The sequence below is a fragment of the Crinia signifera genome, chromosome 7 (assembly GCF_055691185.1).
Source record: "Crinia signifera chromosome 7, ASM5569118v1, whole genome shotgun sequence".
Lineage (NCBI taxonomy): Eukaryota > Metazoa > Chordata > Amphibia > Anura > Myobatrachidae > Crinia > Crinia signifera.
The window spans coordinates 100,947,255-100,968,087 of record NC_139223.1 but is presented as its reverse complement, the minus strand read 5'-3'; the positions used below and the strand labels follow the sequence as shown (position 1 = coordinate 100,968,087).

Here is a 20,833-nt window from a genome sequence, read left to right as displayed (position 1 = left end):
TGGCTGGGTTAGATATAGCGGACCTAATGAACCATATGGCTGGATCAGAAACGTCAATAACTGTTATAGAATATTAGTCTGGCTAAGTAGCTTTAACATGTTAAATTATTGTAGATAATATGGCTAACATGGATCATTGCTTAAAGATATGAGCAACATGTTCCCCTGTTTTCCTTCAAAGTCAGATCCTAGCTCAGGATGTCTTACATGCAAGCTGCTGGAATATGAAATAGAGGTAAACATATGAAACATACAAAAAACATTGCATGACAGGATGACACACCAGGGAAGCTATAGCATATACAGCAAGAGCCCCTCTTCATGCATCTGGTGCACAGCTATACTTACACGGAAGCACATGCATGGAACAGATCATGAGATAGATTTTACCTCAGGGAACATAGCCTTTACTTTAAAATGACCAGTGGACACAATACATACATTGCTCCTATCTTAGGGGTTGTTTATACACTTTACACAAAGGCCCTTATTCAGATCTGATCACAGTACAAATGTGTTCTCAAAGTGGGCAAAACCATGTGCACTGCAGGTGGGGCATATGCAACATGTGCAGAGAGAGTTAATTTGGGTGTGATGTGTTGAAACTGAAATCTAAATTGCAGTGTAGAAAATTGCAGTCATTATTTACCCTGCACAGATACAAATTAACTCACACAAAACTAACTATCTCTATAAATGTTACATATGCCCCACCTGCAGTGCACATGGTTTTGCCCACGTTGAGAACAAATTTGTACTGCCGTCATATCTGAATACGGGCCAAAGTCAGGGAGTACTGGGGGACTATCCACAGCATACTGACAGGGACAACACTGACTTAACAAAGACCTTTAGGGACAGAAATAATGAGAAAGTGACAAGACAGAGATAAACAGGACAGTGGTAAAAGGGACAACATATGAAATAATAAAATGAGCCCCAATAAAATATTCTGTCTTACAGTATCCTACACCCTTGACGACTATGAATATAGATACATGTGCAGAGTAAATTCCAAATCCTAATGTCACTCCTGAATATCTTTATGGCTAGGACACTGTCCTGTCACACAAACACAGGAATGTGTCATTTCAGAACTTGTCTGCATCATGTTAGATAAACATCCACTGAGCTTTTATGGTCAGAGGCCTGACACATCATCCAGCATGCAAAGTGGAGGTGACCGCTCATGTCATATGCAAGGTATAAAACAATAGTGCCACATGAGCGCCATGCAAAGTCCTGCAGAAATGTAAAAAAAGAAATGCCATAAAACCTGCATCCTGCAGGAATAGCGATATGTGGGGTGAATTGACCCGCCAGGTCCAGCTCCTTACTCACTTTCACCTGGTTGCCCAGACCCTCCATGGTTTTACACTGGCCGTTTGTCTCCTTCACATCCCGTTTTCTCATACGCAGCGTGTGCCAAGAACATGACTTCCTGTTGTACCAAAAAATGCACCAATCAAATGGTAGAACTTAAATGTCAGTGTAGAAAGGGCACCGTCCACACAGGATCCTAATAAAGAACCTCAGGAAACATTTCAATCACACATCATGCAAGTTACATGGTTACATGTAGCAAATGTAAACATCTTTATTTAAACCCAGATAATAAAATGTATCTCTATTTCCAAATTTGCAATGTATCTAAATATCCAAAAACATATCAGAAAATAAAATCTATCTATATCTATATCAGCAATACTCATTATGGCATCCTCTGTAAAGTTTCAGGTTAGGAATAGATTTTCTAAGGACATTTTTAAAACTACAGGAGATCGAAAAATGAGTCTTAGTTACACAGTCAATCATTTTTGAATTTTTATTTCATAAAATGGCTCAAGAATCACAATTATGCCAAGATCCATAACAACCAATTAGAAATTACCTGTAAACAATCTAGCGCAAGTTACACTCAATATGCTTTGTGATTCCAACCGCCATTTAGATCTAACTGGATGCAAATCGCAGTGCATGAGCCAAACAGATGGCACATTTCAGTCAATATCTAATCAGCAGCTACTTATTTCTGTTAGGATAGATGGTAATTCTGATCAGCTGGTGGCTGCATCTGACCATATTTATAGTCATTGGCAGAATTTGCTAACAATGATTCATCAGATCCAGGTGTAAATATGACAGATGTGGGTTTGAGATCAGCACCTTTGTGAGAGCACATTCAAATGTTTGGCTCCATATTGTTTATGTCTACTCTGTTTTGAAAGAAGAATGAGATAGTCTTAAGACAGAAGGGCAGATTTATTAAGCTCAGTGAAGTGATAAACTGTTTGGTTTTTATCACTGGCCAATCAGCCCTTAACTGTGAAGTTACAGGCTTGGTTTGAAAAATGACAGATAGGAGCCTATTGGCCGGTGATAACAACCAGACGATCTTAATAAATCTACCCCAGATTGTGTTAAAGCTGTTGAGTACCTACTCCTAACACTACTTGCTAAACACAATACACTAAACCAGGTTAATTCAGGCAAAGCTCTGCATTTACAAGACAATATAGCAGCAATAAATAACATAAAATAGGTTTGTGAATTTAAAAAACTACAAAGATAAATGTTGTCTATTATCGGTAAGGCAGTGTGAAAGTTAATACACTTTTATAGACATATTTTCCAGTACTCTTGACTTTTAATACAGTTTTTTTTTTATAAATTGTGTTCATCTAATTTACAATGGTTAAAGAATTATGGCAATGATCATGTTATGGGGTTTGAAATAAAAGGTTATTTCTATATAGTATATATTTGTGAGTCATTCCCTCTATCAGCAGCTGTATTTACACACTGATCACAATATTACCCAGTGATCACACGACATCATCTAAATGTGGACAAATCTCGACCTTGTATGGCCATCAAAGCAATTACAAATCAATCATGTCCAGGCACCTACATAGAAAATTGTTCACTAGGGAATTCCTACCCCCAAAAATAGACATGTTGTACATAATTAAGCTCACTAATCATTATCCACTCATCTATTGTATAAGAATTCAATGAATAGTCAATTTCATTGTACAGCGTATTTCTGATCAATGAGACTTATTGTAACAATAGGTGTATTCGAAGAAAGTGTCATGAAGTAAAATACAGCAGCTACTGTATGCTAAATGCACATAGCACTTTATGGTATACTTCCATGTCCTTATAGTGTATTTAATATTCAACTCCTTTGGTCTTCAGCATTCTATCATTCTTCTGACTCAGTCCGCTTTACCAACAACCTCACCAGGTCACACAACTCTAAAGGTGTCAATACTCGGTACAATTATTGTATACAATATCGCATCTCATCGCATCGCATAGGTTTTGCAATGCAATGAGATGAGATTTATTACAAAAAGTATGTGCAGCACATACTTTTTGAGCTGAGCAATGAGATCATTGCACCCAACAATTTTACTGTGTATGGGCACCTTAAGTCAACCAAATACTTCTGCAGCTTCAATTCAACTTGCTCCACTCACAGTATTGCCTCATCCCACCCACAGCGTAACTCCAGTGTGTGTGTGTGTGTAAGTGGCATCTATACTTGTAAACCCTCCAGAGAGATTTTAAAAAGGAGATAATGGTGGAAATTTACTAAGATGTGTATTCTACTTCACATGTGATGTTGCTATGTGCAACCAATCAGATCCTGTCTACTATGTTCTAGAGGGTGCTAAATACATAAGAAGTAGATTCTGATTGTTTGCCCATAGCAACATCACATGTGAAGTAGAATACACATCTTAGTAAATGTCTACTAATGAGTTGTGTGAGATACCTAACTTAAAAGAAAAGGCTCGTGTGCACAATACAAAACATGGTAATTCCTTGTTCTTAGTACATTTTAATATCCATTTATCAATTTTTCAAATATACAAATTATAAATAATATTACATATGTGCAGAGACAAGAAATAGATAAAGGGCACCCTCTAGTGAGGTATGCAATATAAACTTAAGTACTAATAAGTTTGGGAAGAATTTCCCCATAAATTGGTTACATACTAATAATAATGATTTATTTAGGAATATGTTCAATTTTATAATTAAAGTCAATTCAAGTTTTATTGACCCCTGCTCCCCTTTCCTTGATAACTTTGCTGCGTGGCTTCCACACTTTCTTGCCTCTGACCTCCCCTCTATCATCCTTGGTGACTTTAACATTCCTATTGGCATCAATAATGCTGCCTCCTCTAATCTGCTTGACCTTACCACCGCCTTTGGACTTTCTCAATGGACCTCCACCCCGACTCCTAATTCCCTCATAAGTCCCTTGACCTAGTCTTCACCCACCATTGTAATCTCTCTGATTTCTCTAATTCTTCCTTCCCACTCTCTGACCACAATCTGCTCTCTTTCACCCTCTCATCCTCCCCTCTCCCCTCATTGCCCAGACCCACCGTCACCAGACGTAACCTCGGGTCTCTTGACCCTACTGTCCTGTCTTCCCTGGAGACTTTCCTCTCTCCTCTTTCAACCATGACTTGCCCCAACCAGGCTGCCTCTTTCTATTACTCTTCTCTCACCTCTGCTCTCGACTCTGTAGCCCCCCTCCACACTGTCCCCCTCCGACGCTCTAAACCCCAACCCTGGCACAACAAAATAACACGATTCTTGCAAAAATGTGCACGCTCTGCTGAACGCCTCTGGAGGAAATCTCACTCTCTGGCAGACTTCCTCCATTTCAAGTTTATTCTCTCCTCCTACAGCGCTGCTCTCTCCTCTGCCAAACAATCTTTCTTCAAATCTCTCATGTCTTCCCATTCCTCCAATCCCCGACGTCTCTTTGAAACTTTCAACACACTACTTCGCCCTGCACCACCTTTCATCCCTCACTGCCACTGACTTTGCCTCCTTCTTCCTCTCTAAAATTGAGATAATCCGACATGATATCTCCTCCCATACCCCCTCTGCTGCCCACCCACCCCAATCATCCTCCCCTCCCAACTACCCCACTCTGTCATCCTTCTGCCCTACTACAGCTGAGGAAGTCCGCTCCCTCATCTCATTTTCTCCCCCCTCTACCTGTCCCTTGGACCCTCTCCCCTCCCATCTCCTCAGTTCCCTCTCCCCCACTGGCTGCTCCCACCTTGCTCACCTCTTTAACCTATCTCTTTCTACTGGCATCTTTCCCTCACCCTTCAAACATGCCCTGGTCTCTCCTATTCTTAAAAAACCAAACCTGGACCCTTTATCTCCCACAAGCTACCGCCCTATCTCTCTTCTCCCATTTGCCTCTAAAATATTAGAACGGCTGGTTTACAGGCGTCTCACCAGCTACTTGTCTGACCACTCCATCCTTGATCCCCTTCAATCTGGCTTTCGCCCACTTCATTCCACTGAGACTGCCCTAGTGAAAGTCACCAATGAAATGCTGTCAGCCAAATCCAGGGGTCACTTCTCCCTGCTTATCCTTTTGGACCTATCTGCTGCCTTTGACACTGTGGATCACCCTCTCCTCCTCCATACACTCCAAAACATTGGCCTCTATGGCACAGTCTTCAACTGGTTTTCCTCTTACCTCTTCAACCGTTCCTTCTCAGTCTCTGCCTCTGGCTCCACCTCACCACCTTCCATCCTTCCTGTCGGGGTCCCTCAGGGTTCCGTCCTTGGCCCCCTTCTGTTCTCTCTGTACACCTCCTCTCTGGGTGCACTCATTAACTCCTTTGGCTTCCAATATCACCTCTATGCGGATGACACCCAAATCTATCTCTCCTCTCCTGATCTGTCCCCCACTGTTTTCTCTCAAGTTTCCAACTGCCTCTCTTCCATCTCCACCTGGATGTCTGAGCGATTTCTGAAGCTGAATATGGACAAAACCGAACTTATTATCTTTCCCCCACCCAGAGCTAATATCTCTATCACTGTTAACAACACCATCATCTCCCCCGTTGCCCAACTCCGCTGCCTGGGTGTCACTCTTGACTCCTCCCTCTCCTTTGCACCCCACATCCAAGCCCTGGCCAATTCTTGCCGGTTAAAGTTACGCAACATTGCTCGCATCAGGCCCTTTCTCTCACAGAGTGCAACTAATCTGATCATCCACTCACTGGTCATCTCACGGCTCGACTACTGCAATGTTCTCCTCACCGGCCTCGCTCAATCCCAACTGGCTCCTCTCCAATCTGTCCTCAATGCTGCAGCCAGGCTTATCTTCCTCTCCCGCCGCTCTAATTCTGCCACTCCCCTTCAACAAAATCTGCACTGGCTTACATTCCCCTACAGAATCCTCTTCAAACACCTCACACTCACATACAGGGCCATCTCTAATTCCATTGCTCCATATATCTCTAACCTCATCTCCATTCATACACCCTCCCGCCCTCTACGGTCGGCTGACGACTGTTGTCTCTCCTCCACCCTGATCACTGCTTCCCATGCTAGAGTACAGGACTTTGCCCGTGCTGCACTCCTTCAGTGGAACGCACTCCCTCGCTCCATTAGACTCTCCCCGACCTTGCAAAGCTTCAAACGGGCACTGAAAACTCACCTATTCACCAAAGCGTACCCTTCCACTGCATAAACCAGCTGGTTCTCCGACCCCTTGCCTTTTTACATCCTGCTATCTAACCACCACCCACTCGCGTACACCTTGTAATCTGTCTGTCTCCCCTTCCTACTAGATTGTAAGCTCCTCTGAGCAGGGCCCTCTTCCCTCCTGTTGTCAAAGCCCACTTCTCTTCACATTTCACTCACAGCTCTCCTATACTCCAACACTCAGTGACCATCTTTGTCCGCATACTCCTCTCCATCATTGGCATCAAGCCTCTAGTTGTATGTTGATTGAGTCCTCACTACTTACATTTAAGCTGTAATGTGTGGGTGTGGTATAACTCACCGACAGTCGGGATCCCGACAGTCATTATCCTGACTGCCTGGCCTCAGACAGCGTGGCCAGCGCAACAAAGCCCCTTGCGGGCTCGCTGCGCCCACTATTCTATTCTCCCTCTATGGGGGTCGTGGACCCCCACGAGGGAAAATAGCCGCCGGCCGTCCATCGGGGATTTAACAGTCGGGATCCCGAAGTCGGTTTAATGACTGTCGGGATCCCGACTGTCGGTACCCCGTCCGGCACCCGTAATGTGTATTGATCTGTGGCGCTCTTTATTTGTACTGTATTTTTGTTATTTATTCAATGTTATGCCAAGCTTTGTCTCCCTGTATTGTTCCTTTGTATGGCGCTGCGAAACACTTGTGGCGCCTTATAAATAAAATTATATTAATAATATTATCAGAGTTACACTATTGTATTTGTTTCAAGAAGGATTGAAAGACAGGGAATTCAATGATTCAGAGCGCTGGCTGTCAGCGCAATTGGCTGCCAGCATTTCAGCTCACACCTCCTGGGTGTGGCGAGCCGACAAATTAGTAGCCCTGGAGCCACCACAAATGTTAATCTGGCCCCAGCCTGTGATTTCTGGGAGCAGATGCGATTCCAGCAAGGTAGTCACTAAATTTAATGCAGAAATTAGGTCAAAGGCAAAACTAACTTGGAGTTAGTATGACCTGGAGTTATTATAAAATCTGCTTTGTTTACCCTGCAGCTAATTACCAGCAGCATTGGGAAAGGCTATACAATTAAATAGCTTTTTCCCAAAATAGAAAAATCAGTACTCAAGTGAGGCAACCCACTGATTCCTTGTAATCTGATGAATCAATGGGATGTTTGCATTAGAATTTTAATAAAAATAATAATAACTTTATTTATATAGCGCTTTTTCTCCAATAGGACTCAAGACGCTTAACAGATAGAATTAATGTAATTGTTACAAACCACTTTTGTGACTATCGCTAGAGCCCCGTACACACGGGGGAGATATATTGCTCAGCCTTATATGGCTGAGCAATATATTGCTCAGTTTCTCCTTTTCATCAGCGACCAGAGATGGAAGACTGACTCCACTAACCGCAGATCTCCCCCCACAACAGACACTGTGGCAGAGCGTCGTGTGGGTGTAAGACATCAGGAGAAAAAGCCGCGGCGAGGAGACGGCACTTGCCGGGAGACACAGCCGGCTGCACGCACCACTCCACTATGAGTCGGCTGAGAGATACGGAGATAGCAGGCGCAGCAGCACAGATTCACCTGTGCACCAACCTGACCGTTGCCCACACCAAGGAGCGGTAAGAACTGCCTCTGGCGACAGGACGGACACTGTTACATACATTCCAGTAACATAAGTCCTGTCTCCACTTTGTGACTATTATTTCATCTTAAAGCAAGGCGCCAATGTTGGAGTTGAATAAGTGTGCACACTAGCCCTTTCTAACTTTGTGAATTACTTTTGTCCTGAAAAGGAGGAAGGACATTATGTTCAAAGGATCATTGGACTGATATTAACTGTACCTTCACTCCCTTCCCACCCCAAAATGGAAAGGTTCAATTCATCAGTACTCACACTTAGTGGTCAATTTTAGTGTCCAACTGACACTGTAGCTTTTAGAGTGCATCTATGTATGTTATGTTGTGTTTATGTGTTTTTTTAATAAATTGTAATTCATTCTTGTTTCACCCAAGCGCCCCACGTTATTTTTTGTTTCTTTACAGTTTAATGGCAAATTAAATTAGCTGCAAAATTGCAGTCATTTATTGCAATTAATTGTTTCCAGCAGTGAAAAATAAAAAATAATTAAATATGTCTGTACCCAAAAAGCTAAACTAACATTGGATAACAATATAAAAGTTAATTGTTGTTATATTAAAATGTTTGGTACTTAAACTGGGTCAAATGGCTACAATTTTTTGCAGTGATAGAAAGCAGGTGTTCTTTATCAAAATAAGTGCTAAAAATAAACTGGGGTACATAAAAATGGGTTTATATTTAAGTCCTTTTACATCACTCTGAAAAAAGTTCCAAATAAAGATTACTCCCACCAACTACATGCAAGCCTAAAAAGACCTGTCCCACTAGCACCCCAATATACCTGTCCCATACCTCATACCCCAATTTCCATCATTTTGCACTTTTTCACTCCAAAAATGACATGTCATTGCTGGCCAAAATAAAAATAATTAAAAACTTTTAAGTGCCTAATTAGTCATTCAGTAGGATGTTCCAGGGGTTCTGAAAATTACATAACTAGGGAGTTTCTCCAAGATTATCACCTGCTGTAACGTAGTGAATTGAAATTTGCTGTAAAATTACAGTGAATCCGTTTTTGCAGACAATTGAATAGGCAGCTTTCGCAATTTGGCTTTTCCCTGCTAATTCAATTTGTCGCAAAAAGTGCTTACCAAATTATAAAATAAGGGAAGCTTTTCTCTTGTTTCTGCACAGATGTATTGTATAACTGATTGAATACTAGTTTTTATGAGGAAAGGACACCACACAAATAACAGGGTTACTACCAAGCTGGGATTTATCACATAAAATAAAGATTTTATATTTTTACACATTGTGGACATTTAATAGAAATGTTTAAGGCAGTGGTTCCCAAACTGTGTGCCTAGGCACCCTGGGGACCAGGATCAATTCATATTAGTTATGTGCAATGTAACAGGCAAAAGCAGTGCTAGTGGCTGCCAATCATAACATATGTGGACAAATAGGAGCAAATCCTGTCCTGAATTTCTCACTAAGAAAAATTTGAAAAAACCTAGGGGTGCCTTGAAAACATTTTGATGCTCTAGGGTGCCGTGATTCAAAAAAGTTTGGGAACCCCTGGCTTAAGGTGTAGTAATATTCGCTATTAATGTTAGTTATTTTTTAATATGTGTAAGAATCACTGCTGATGTTTTCTAACATTACATCATATTTATATGATTTAAGGAATCCTGTCTGGCAGAGGAATGATTAGAGATAGGCAGCTCACAGATTGCCTGACCAGTCAATCAACATTTTACTGCAGGAAATTTATTGTAGAAAACTATCAACAAACTTGATGGTGAAATAACTATTATTTCAGAATTGTACATTTCTATCCAGATGTTTGTATAATTATTTATATAATTACAACCAAACCAAATGTCTGTATATCATGTCCTGCATATTTAGAATTCTGTTCTCAGAACATATACCTAACATTTGTTATCTAGAATTTAATCACACACTTTTCAGCCTCAGATTCACATTTCATCATATTTCTTCTTACATCAGACGTGTTTGTTAAAAAGGAAAGTGCAACAAAAAAAAAAAAAAATTAAAAACTGTAAATGCCTCATGAAAACATGCCGAGACCCTGGTGAAAATTTATTTTACATATTTAAAATAGTACATTTAAAATTATTAGTTACAATACAGGTACAATGATAAACATTGTGACTAGCATTATATTGAACAATCTTACGTCATCAATAGGACTGAGGGCTTTTTTCTATCTTTTTCACTTTTTTTAAATAGTGCAAAATACTTTATACAGGAATGTACTGGAAGGGTGGAGGGCTCGCAAAAATTTTTTTTACAAGATTACCGTGAACATATATATTAAAATAACAGAAAATAAAGTTCAAATAAAAAGAAAATATAATGACAGGCTGTACATAGAAATTGCCACAGACAACATAACAAATCTCCTCTTCGAGGAGTTGGGCTCAGTCCAGAGAGCAGATTTATCACCAATTTACAGAATTGTTACATGGCACAAAGTCCAGTCCAGTATGCTCCACGTTCTGTAGGGTGAATCTATACAGAACTTTTCTTTACCATCTAGGTTTGAAATCTGTACAATTATTAACAAAAAAAACCAAAAAAACAGAAAAATTAAAAAAAGAAAAGAAAATTTAAATAACGAGTATCCCCATGGCTGCAGCTGCGCCGCTCCACATTCAACGCTTCTTCCAACAGCACTGTGAAAAAAATCAGCAGAAAATCCCCATAATCCATTTACTGTTCCCGGGCAGCCAATGTGGCACTTACTTGATGCTTCTGTCGTTATTGTCAGCAGAAGGTTTAGTAATTTGCCCCAAAATGGAGCCTGGAATCCAGCCTTCCGCTGCCGGAGAATGGTCGTTGGACGGTCTGTAAACCAAAAACATATTTTGCTGATTGATTGCTAAAACTTGTACAATCTCCCCTTGGTAAACACAGATCTCATTCTCCTTCAGTGCATAGTAGTCTTGGATAACAGCCATCGAAGTGGTCCCATTACACCCAGCCAGTTCGTTCTGTGAGAACAGGAAGAGACAAATGTTTAATAATTTAAGCTGTGGACCTGCTTAATGGATCAGAACAACATCAATACAGATGTGTCCTCATACAATATTGCTGTAGTCATGCCAAACAGCCCTTTTTGACAGAAATGCATCTTAATTGCAACATACTGTGACTAGTATGTACAAGGAGACTGTGCTGATTAGTTTTATTCGTGACTGTCTTTGGTAGCTATTCAATTATTAGCAATGGCAGCTGTAACTCTCACTCCCAAACGGAGCTATTCAATTGTTGCTGGGAGTGACCGGCTGTCTACACCAGCATTTCTGTGCACACCCTAGGGGTGACAAGCTAAAAGTGCCTTGCTTGATGTCGCAAATGGGACCTTTTTGCATTGTGTAATTTTGTTTTGTCTTGTTTAGCTGCTTTATGCGGCTATACCCGACACTAAAGCTGGGCACACATCTATACAATCCCTATTTCTGGCAACCGTTCGGCTGACCGTACTCCCGTCGGACCGTCCACAAACAACAGCCGACACGGGCGTACACACCTGTACAATTTTACTTGCGACGTCTGATGTACTCCCGTCCAAACAGTCGCAAGAAAAAGATTGTACCACCGTACACACTGTCTCGATTTGGGCTATTGACACGTCACATGTGACCAAAAGCAAGGATTATACTCACGATAATACCTTTTCTTCGGAATACTTCATGGCAGCCATTACATTGGGTTCATCCCTCTCTCCTCTCCAATTAGACAGGTAGTTTTTTCCCCTAGGATCCAGCCCCTCCTCTATATAATCTGGCACCTCCCCATAGACCGTAGTCTTTGACTGTCTCCGTCCTAATCCTAGGGAAAAAACACAAATAGGGAGGGCCAACAAATTTTTGGGCTGCCATGAAGTATTCCGAAGAAAAGGTATTATCGTGAGTATAATCCTTGCTTTCTCCTTCATACTTCATGGCAGCCATTACATTGGGATGTACCAAAGCAGTAGGGTGGGTTATACTATACCTCAAGCCAAGACTTGCTTAAGAACTTCACTTCCAAAGCTTGAGCTCGCGACATCCAATGCATAATGCTTAGAGAAGGTATGCAAGGAAGACCAGGTGGCTGCTTGACAAATTTCCTTAGCCGAAACTTTGGCCTCTCTTGCCCAGTAAACCGCCATTGCCCTAGTTGAGTGAGCCTTAATACCCTCAGGAACTTCACGACCAACTTTTCTGTAAGTGAACGCAATTACTTCCTTTAGCCACCTTGACATTGACTGTTTTGACGGAGCTAACCCTTTCTTTGCCCCCTGGGGAATCACGAATAATGCTTCTGACTTCCTGAACCCCGTTGTCCTGTGTAGATATATCTTGATAGCTCTCAAGACATCTAAGGTATGCAATTTTTCCTCCTTCTTCGTCAGAGGATTTTGGAAAAAACAAGGCAGAACAATTTCTTGACTTAAATTAAATGAGGAAACCACCTTGGGTAGAAAGGACGGCCTAGTCCTCAGCACTACCCGATCCGGGAAAATTTTCAAATATTGTTCTTTAATGCACAGAGCATGAATCTCTCCCACTCTTTTTGCTGAAGTTATTGCCACTAAAAATAACATCTTCCATGTTAGAAACTTTAACTCCGCTCTGTCTAACGGCTCAAACGGAGCCTCCATTAGTCCATTCAAAACCAAATTAAGATCCCACTGGGGGATTACTGACCTAACTCTAGGCCGGATTTTCTTGAGAGCCTGGCAAAATCTTTTAATTAAACTATGCTCCGCTAGTTTGCTGTCTAGCAGCACACTCAGTGCCGAAATCTGGACCTTGAGTGTCGAAGCCGACAGCCCTTTGTTAAGCCCATCACACTTGAGGAATGTTTGCTTTAGGAAAAGTGAACTTGTCCTTGGACCATTTTGCGAACACCCGCCATATTCTGTAATAGATTTCTGACGATATTTTCTTCCTCGCTTGGAGAAGTACTTCAACGACCTCTGGGGATAAATTTTTGTCTCTTAGCTGCCGCCTTTCAATTTCCAGGCCGCTAAATTCAATTTGTGGGGCTCTTGACAATTGACTGGGCCCTGCTTGAGCAGATCTTGAGTCACTGGAAGAAACACCGGACCCGCAATCGCCATGCTCTCTAACATGGGGAACCAAGCCCTCCTGGGCCAGTAGGGTAGAATGGCTATGACTTGGACCCCTTCCGCCCTGACTTTCCACAATGTCCTGTGAATGAGTGAAATTGGAGGAAACACATACCCTAGGTGAAACTCCCAACTCTGCGATAGGGCGTCCACTCCGCTTGACCCCCAAGCCGGGTATCGCGAGTAGAACCGTGGCAGCTTCTTGTTGACTGCTGAAGCCATGAGGTCCACCTCCGGTTGACCGAATTGCTCCACTATTTTTTGAAACACTGAATCCTTCAGTTCCCATTCGCCCGGAACCACGCTTGTGCGGCTCAAATAATCTGCGAGCCGATTGTCCTCCCCCAGTACATGGAGCGCTGATATGGACAACAGATTTTCCTCGGACCAACACATGATGTTTTGAACCTCTTCTAAGAGCACGTGACTCCGTGTACCTCCTTGTCTGTTGACATAGGAGACGGTAGTGGCGTTGTCCGAAAAAATGCGCAGGTGCGCCCCTCTGATATCTTCGCTGAAGAATTCTATTGCCTTCCACACGGCTCTTAGTTCCTTGTGATTGGAGGAAAATTCCGACTCGCGCCGGGACCACAGACCTTGACATGTCCTGCCCAGACCATGAGCCCCCCAACCCATGGCGCTGGCGTCTGTGGTGATCACCCTGTAGCGTGGACTTGCCAGTGAAGACTTTCTTGGTACAAGCTGGTCGGCCTCCCACCATCTTAAGGATTCTTTGACTGCCTCTGAGATCTTTATCTTCCTTTCCAGCGGCACCAGTATTTTCGAGTAACCTAGAAGGGACCACTGGAGAGGCCTCATCCTCCATCTGGCCCATGGGATTATGTCCACCGTGGACGCCATCATCCCTAAAAGGCTCATTGCTGACCTGAGTGGTACACGATCCTCCTCGTAGATCTTTGAGATTAGCTGCTGGATTTTCTCGCATCTCTTTGTGGATAAGGACATTTGAAAACTCACGGTATCCACCAGCACTCCCAGAAACTGGAGACTCTGTGTTGGCTTTAGACAGCTCTTCTCCCAATTTAATAGCCACCCGTGTTCTTGAAGAAACTGAATGGTGTAGTCTCTTGCTGTGACCACCTCTTCTTCTGATGGTGCCACGATCAATAGATCGTCTAGATATGCCCATATCATGACTTTCCTTTTTCTCAGTTCCTCTATCAACACCACTAGAACCTTGGTGAAGACCCTTGGTGAAGAGGTGAGGCCGAAGGGCAGACAGGTGAACTGGAAATGATCGTGACCTATGCAGAATCTCAGATATTTTCTGTCGTCCGGGGAAATGGGAATATGGAAGTAGGCGTCTTTTAGGTCGATGGAGACCATATAATCGTTTCTTCTCAACCCCATCAGGATCGATTTTGTAGTCTCCATGTGGAACTTTCTTTTCTTTATGCGCAAGTTTAATTTTCTTAAATCTAATATAGTTCTGTAACCTCCAGAACTTTTGCTGATTATGAAAAGACGAGAATAAAAACCGGCTCCTTTCTCTTCCTCCGGGACTCTCACCACTGCTCCTGATGCGATGAGTCCCTCTAAACTTAAATTTAGAGCTTCCCTTTCTATCTTCGAAACTGGGATCTCTGAAACACAAAATTTTGCAATTTTGTGTTTGACATAAATTCTAGACGATAGCCAGTCCTGACTACCTCCAGAACCCATCTGTCTCGGACGGTTTGTTCCCAGATGCGAGCAAAGCCCAACAGCCTTCCCGCTACCTGGGCCTGCTCCACCATGGGACCACCGTCACTGTTTCTGTGTGGCTCCCGAACTTTCACCTCTTTTCTTGACGTATTGCCGAAAAAAGGCTCTGGACGTCCCCTGGGCATATCTGTCCCGGACAGACCTGCCCGGCCTGTAGGACTTGGCCTGTCTATACGCTTGTCTGGAAGAATATGAGAAAAACCTCCCTCTTCTGTCCTGTGGTAATCTGACTGATTTACCACCTGACATTCTTTGAATCATCTGATCCAAACGACTGCCGAAAAGGAAAGCACCCTCATAGGGCAACGTCGCTAGCTTGTTCTTTGAATGGGAATCTGCTGCCCATGACTTAAGCCATAAAGCCCTACGAGCCACCAACCCTGACGTCAGGGATTTTGCTGCAAAGTCCAGACCATCTAGGGAGGCCTCGCACATATAGTCTACCGCCAGCTGAACCTGGGTAAGACTCTTGCAAATTTGATCACGGGAAACCTTTTCCTGTATGTCTTCCTGCAATGCAGAACACCAAATCCTGAGTGCCCGAGAAAGGGAGGCCATGGCGACTCCTGATTTTAGCGAGACTGAGGCAGAGATATGCAATCTCTTTAAAGCACTCTCCATTTTTTTATCCATTGCGTCTCTCAGTGACGCACCATCCTCAAGGGGAATGGTAGTACGAGTCGTCACTTCTGACACTGCTGCGTCGACTTTAGGTATATTACACCACTTTATGAATTCTTCATCCTCAATGGGAAACATTTTTTGAATTCTCTTAGTCGACCCCACTCTCTTGTCGACACCTTGCCACTCTTTAGCTAGGATATCCTTCACAACTTTATGTACTGGAAAAGATCTCCCTTTTTTGGAACGATCCTCAAACAATGCGTCAAATTCAGACTTTGCAGGCTGTTTATAGTTAAGTGTCCTATAAAGATTTTTAAGCACTGCTTCCACCAACTCCACATTAAATAGACGCTCGTCCTCCAATACTTCGCCTGACTCAGCTGATGAGCCACCAGACTCCTCCTTGTCTATATCATCATGCACAGACACATCCCCGTCATCCTTATCAAGGCTAGTCTGGGACCTGGACCTCTTATTCCCTGCATACTCCTCTTTGGAAATAAAGTTTTTCTTCATCCAGTCTCTCATCTCAGCTAATTGGGCTGATATATTCATTCCGACATCCTTTTTTGTGAGACACTCTAAACATAGCACTGTCTCTCCAACAAAGGCTCTATCACATCCTGGACAGACTTTGGTATTCTTAGTTTTAGCCACTTTCTTTCTGGGCACTGGCACACTACAAAACAAAAGCAAAAGATACTAACTATCTGACTGACAAATGGCATGCTTCTAACAGCGTGTCCTCTGTAAGAGGACTTACCTGGGCGGCGGTGTAACACCCTTCTGAGAGGCATCCTCCATGGCAACAATCCTGGCTTGATAAATCCAAATTGACTCTGCAGCCGTATCGCCTCGCGCCTGTAACACCGACCAGGCGCCTTTTAAATACCCGCTGCCTCAGCAGCCAGCGTTCCCCTCTCTCCCGCCGGCGCCAGCCTGGCGCGCACTTCCGCGTAGCTGGAACACACGCGGCCGTGACCCGCACGCCACGTGCATCCGCCGGAAGTGACGCGCGTGCCCCTGACGGCACCCGAGTCCTAGATTGCCAGGGAAGCTCAGCGTTACTCAGCCGCACGCCGCCTGTACCTGGACACCGGGAGACCACGCAGGAGACGCCGGATAGGTGATACTCACATAAACTCGGCGGGGAGGGAGGCTGTGGGTTTCCATAATGTCCTTGCCACCGGCCCCCGGACACACTTTAGGCTTAAGGCACCGCCAGCCCTACCGCCCAGGTCTCCGATAGCATAACCAGCCTATCGGGTAAAAAATAAATAAATAAATAACTCTAACTGACTACCTGTCACAGACAGAAGGAGACAGGAAAAAGACTACGGTCTATGGGGAGGTGCCAGATTATATAGAGGAGGGGCTGGATCCTAGGGGAAAAAACTACCTGTCTAATTGGAGAGGAGAGAGGGATGAACCCAATGTAATGGCTGCCATGAAGTATGAAGGAGAAATTATCATAATGGGCTGGGTTAGGGCATAATTATAGCTGTCACCCTTTTACCTATTAAAAAAAGGCTGGGGCTGGTATTAAAAAAATCAGGAAACCCGACAAATAGGGCTTCGCTGATTTTTTAAAACCAGCCCCAGGCTCCAGGTCCGGGGCTGGTTCCCAAAATACGGGGGACAAAATGACTAGGGGTCCCCCGTATTTTAAAAACCAGCCCCAGGCCAAACCAGCCAGCAGGGTAATGCCACAGCCGGGGGACACTTATTATATAAGGTCCCGCGGCCAAAGCATTCAGCCCTCTGACCGCTCAGCCTGGCCAGGGGTCCTGGGGGAGTGGGACCCCCCCAATAAAGTGGTCCCCCCCCTCCAGGACTTACCTGACCAGGCTGAAGCCTGGTGCTGTCCCCGGTGACCACCAGGCTGATCATTGTGTAAAAAAAATAGAATAAAAACTATTATTTTTTCCTGTGGAACTATGAGTCCCAGCAAGCCTCCCCCGCATGCTGGGACTTGGAGAACCACAAGTCCCAGTATGCGGGGCATTAAAGGGCCCGCTGGCACTTGTAGTTCCACAGAAAAAAAAAAAGTTAAATAAATACACACTGACACATTAGTCCCAGCATGCGGGGGAGGCTTGCTGGGATTCATAGTTCCACAGGAAAAAGCAATAGTTGTTATTCAATTTTTTTACACAATGATCAGCCCGGTGGCCACCGCACAGGGCCACCGGGGACAGCACCAGGCTTTAGCCTTGTCAGGTAAGTCCTGGAGGGGGGGACCCCTTTATTGGGGGGGGTCCCCACTCCCCCAGGCCAGACTGACCGGTCAGAGGGCTGAATGCTTTGGCCGCGGGACCTTATATAATAAGTGTCCCCCGGCTGTGGCATTACCCTGCTGGCTGGTTTGGCCTGGGGCTGGTTCTTAAAATACTGGGGGACTCCTAGTCATTTTGTCCCCCGTATTTTGGGAACCAGCCCCGGACCTGGAGCCTGGGGCTGGTTTTAAAAATTCAGCGAAGCCCTATTTGTTGGGTTTCCTGACTTTTTAATACCAGCCCCGGCTCTTTCAGCCTGGTGCTGGTTATGGCTGTGGGGGGGGGGCCCCACGCCGTTTTTTGTTTTTTTTTAGTCACCCTGCCAGAGATGCTGCAGCTATGGACCGCCCACATAGGCGTTCCAGCTTTGGCAGTATAGTCGCAAGGATGGCAGCATATTGGTCGAACGTGCGTACACACTGCACTTTTGTACCGATATGAGGCCGTCTTGTCAGATGAAAATTAAACAGCAAAGAACCGTCGACCGACCGAGTATGGTTGGTCAAGGCCGTTTTTTGCCGTTTATCGCTCGTACGGGACAGCGTACACACATATACAATTGAACGGCTGTCCGACCCAGAACGAAAGAATGGCCCGACAATTGTATATATGTGTACCCAGCTTTATTAGATTGTTAAGTGCTTGAAATAAGATCAATAGCCTAGGCACGATAACAATTCCCCCCTTTACATATGTATACTGTATAAACCACCGCTTTTTTCCCCAATTCAAGTTTTGTTGTGCTCCATATACTGTACAGACTCTCTGAGTCATAAATTAAATGAAGAAGCACAGTCTTCTTGTGCATCCTAGCTATATTGTGTTGCAACACAGACACATTTATGGCAAATAAAAGGACCGGACAGCTCACTCAATCAGGTATGTCACACTGCATGTACTTCATTGCATTAAATGACATTTGGGGTTAAAGAGAAATATGATGAATTACATTATTTTGCTTACAGATTGATGACAGTTGTGTTGATTGATAAAATCATATGGAGTCTCAGTGATTAAATGAAAGTGACATTGTGCATCACATACTGTAGATGACTTAATTGGCACATGGATTACCTGGCTCAAGTCGTACTTTTCTGGCAGCTGGTACAGTTCATACCCTGGGCTGCCATTGGAGGTAGTTATTTTTTTTTGTGGTAAAGACTGGATCCGGGTGGGGAGGTTGACATACTTTTCGGAGCTGATGGGTGTGGTGGAGAGAGGTCTGTTGCAGGGAGTGGGTGCACGGCTTATCTGGGGCTTGTTTATGGCTGCATTACTTTCCTTCCGCTGATATTCTATTGGCGATTGCAAAGCTGGATATGGAACAGACAAAAACGTTATCACCACAAAGGCATATATGTCAGCTTATGAATAACATATTTAATAATTTAACTGTCTGGCAAGGTATTTTATTAAAATTAAATTGTGTTGTAAGTAGATAACAAAGACATTTTATAAGTGGGAAATTCATTCCATTTGGACTGTAAAAGGTCCTGTAATGTAATTTTATTATTTTGTAACCCACACATTATGCATTCAGTATATGTGAGGCTATACATTAGGTAGAGATGTAAAGTATTATACACCCATGAGTCAGACAGTTTGTAGATGAGAAGAGCAGGACTTACTGGGAGGAGGGGACAGGTGCAGCCATAGAAAGGAAGGAAGCACAGAGTTAACAATATAGGTGATACCACAAGAGGAAAACATGATAACACTTCAAATGCTAATTTTTCCATGCAGAACATGGTACAATCACAGTCACAGAGGTTCTAAATACAGAATGTGGTAGAAATTGCCCTCTGGTGGACAACATGCAGCTCAAAGGGTAAAGCTGGGTATACCCCAGTGGTTCCCAAACTTTTTTGAATCATGGCTCCATAAGGATTTTTTTCAAGGATCCCCTAGTATAAAGGTTTTGGGGAAAAAATATTAATTTAAGTAAATTGTGCCTACCTGTCATCCTAAGTTTCAGTTATGTGCTGTGAACAATTGTGCTTCTAATTGTTCACGTTTCATGAGTGGCAGCCGCCAGCACTGAGTGGCAGCCGCCAGCCTATAATTTTGACCATAAACAATTTAATTTGATCCTGAACCACCAACCCAGGGCACTCTCACAAGAGCCTTGTAGCACCCCAAATTGTCTAGGTAAAGAAATTTGTGAACCACTGGTTTACACATTCCCGACCCTTGGCTGATTGGGTTAATTGCCGATTAGCCGAGCAGTGTACCCAGCATGACATCCTGTGAAAAGCGGCAGCAGCAGAGTCAGGAGTGAAGGTGACACGGTCACACATGGCACCTCTATTGGATCAGGAGGTTCGCTGTGCAACATAAAAGATTCAATATCCTGATCCCAACTATTGCAGGAGCATTATAAATTTTTTATTAGCTATCATTCCTGCATCGGTACTACATACACACCTATACAATCATCAGCTGTTCACCCGATATTGGGCCTGATTCTAAGTTGGGAGTTAAACAAAAAGAGCAAGTAACTGTACAACTGTACAAAAACATGTTGCAATACAAACGGTGCAAATACATTTATTTTGTTTGCATGCAGAGTAAACAATGGCTGCTTTTGCATGTTGCCCATGAGTGCTATTTTTGCATTGTAATGGACACGCCCCTCCTCAAATCTAAATCTCTCTGAAATTGTTACTGGAAATCTGATTCACAGTGCAACACGCCAAGTTACAAAGTTAAGGCCCTTGTACACTGTGCTCCCTTGAGCCGCCCAGTATATATCCCATGCAATCCCAGCCGAGCCTGCCTGGAGCTGGAAGTTATTCTGCAGATTGCTTCTCCTGCCGGGGTGACTCAGAAGGTCCGGTCCCATGCACAGGGGACCGCGCATAACATCAGACCCGCTGTCATTTACCTGCAATTTAGGCTCTTTTCCTGCGATTGATCACCACAATTGCAAGAAAAGAGCCGGAATTGCAGCTGAATTTCCCAGTGTATGGGGG

At 43.6% G+C, this 20,833-nt stretch overlaps 1 protein-coding gene across 12 annotated transcripts in view; it reads right to left on the bottom strand.

Annotated features, from left to right (window-relative positions):
• KALRN (kalirin RhoGEF kinase) overlaps window positions 1-20,833 on the bottom strand; it is an 856,470-nt gene that overhangs the window by 71,206 nt on the left and 764,431 nt on the right. For 9 of the 12 annotated variants that reach the window (XM_083153542.1, XM_083153547.1, XM_083153543.1 and 6 more), the window contains 3 exons: window positions 18,936-19,174; window positions 10,863-11,110; window positions 1,342-1,441 (listed from right to left, as the gene is read on the bottom strand). In XM_083153542.1, the coding sequence (XP_083009668.1) occupies window positions 1,342-1,441; window positions 10,863-11,110; window positions 18,936-19,174 (587 nt within the window). Of the gene's footprint in view, window positions 1-1,341; window positions 1,442-1,810; window positions 6,816-7,081; window positions 11,111-18,935; window positions 19,175-20,285; window positions 20,327-20,833 lie in introns of those variants that run through there. The other 3 variants (XM_083153544.1, XR_014450786.1, XM_083153550.1) reach the window with 3 other exon arrangements.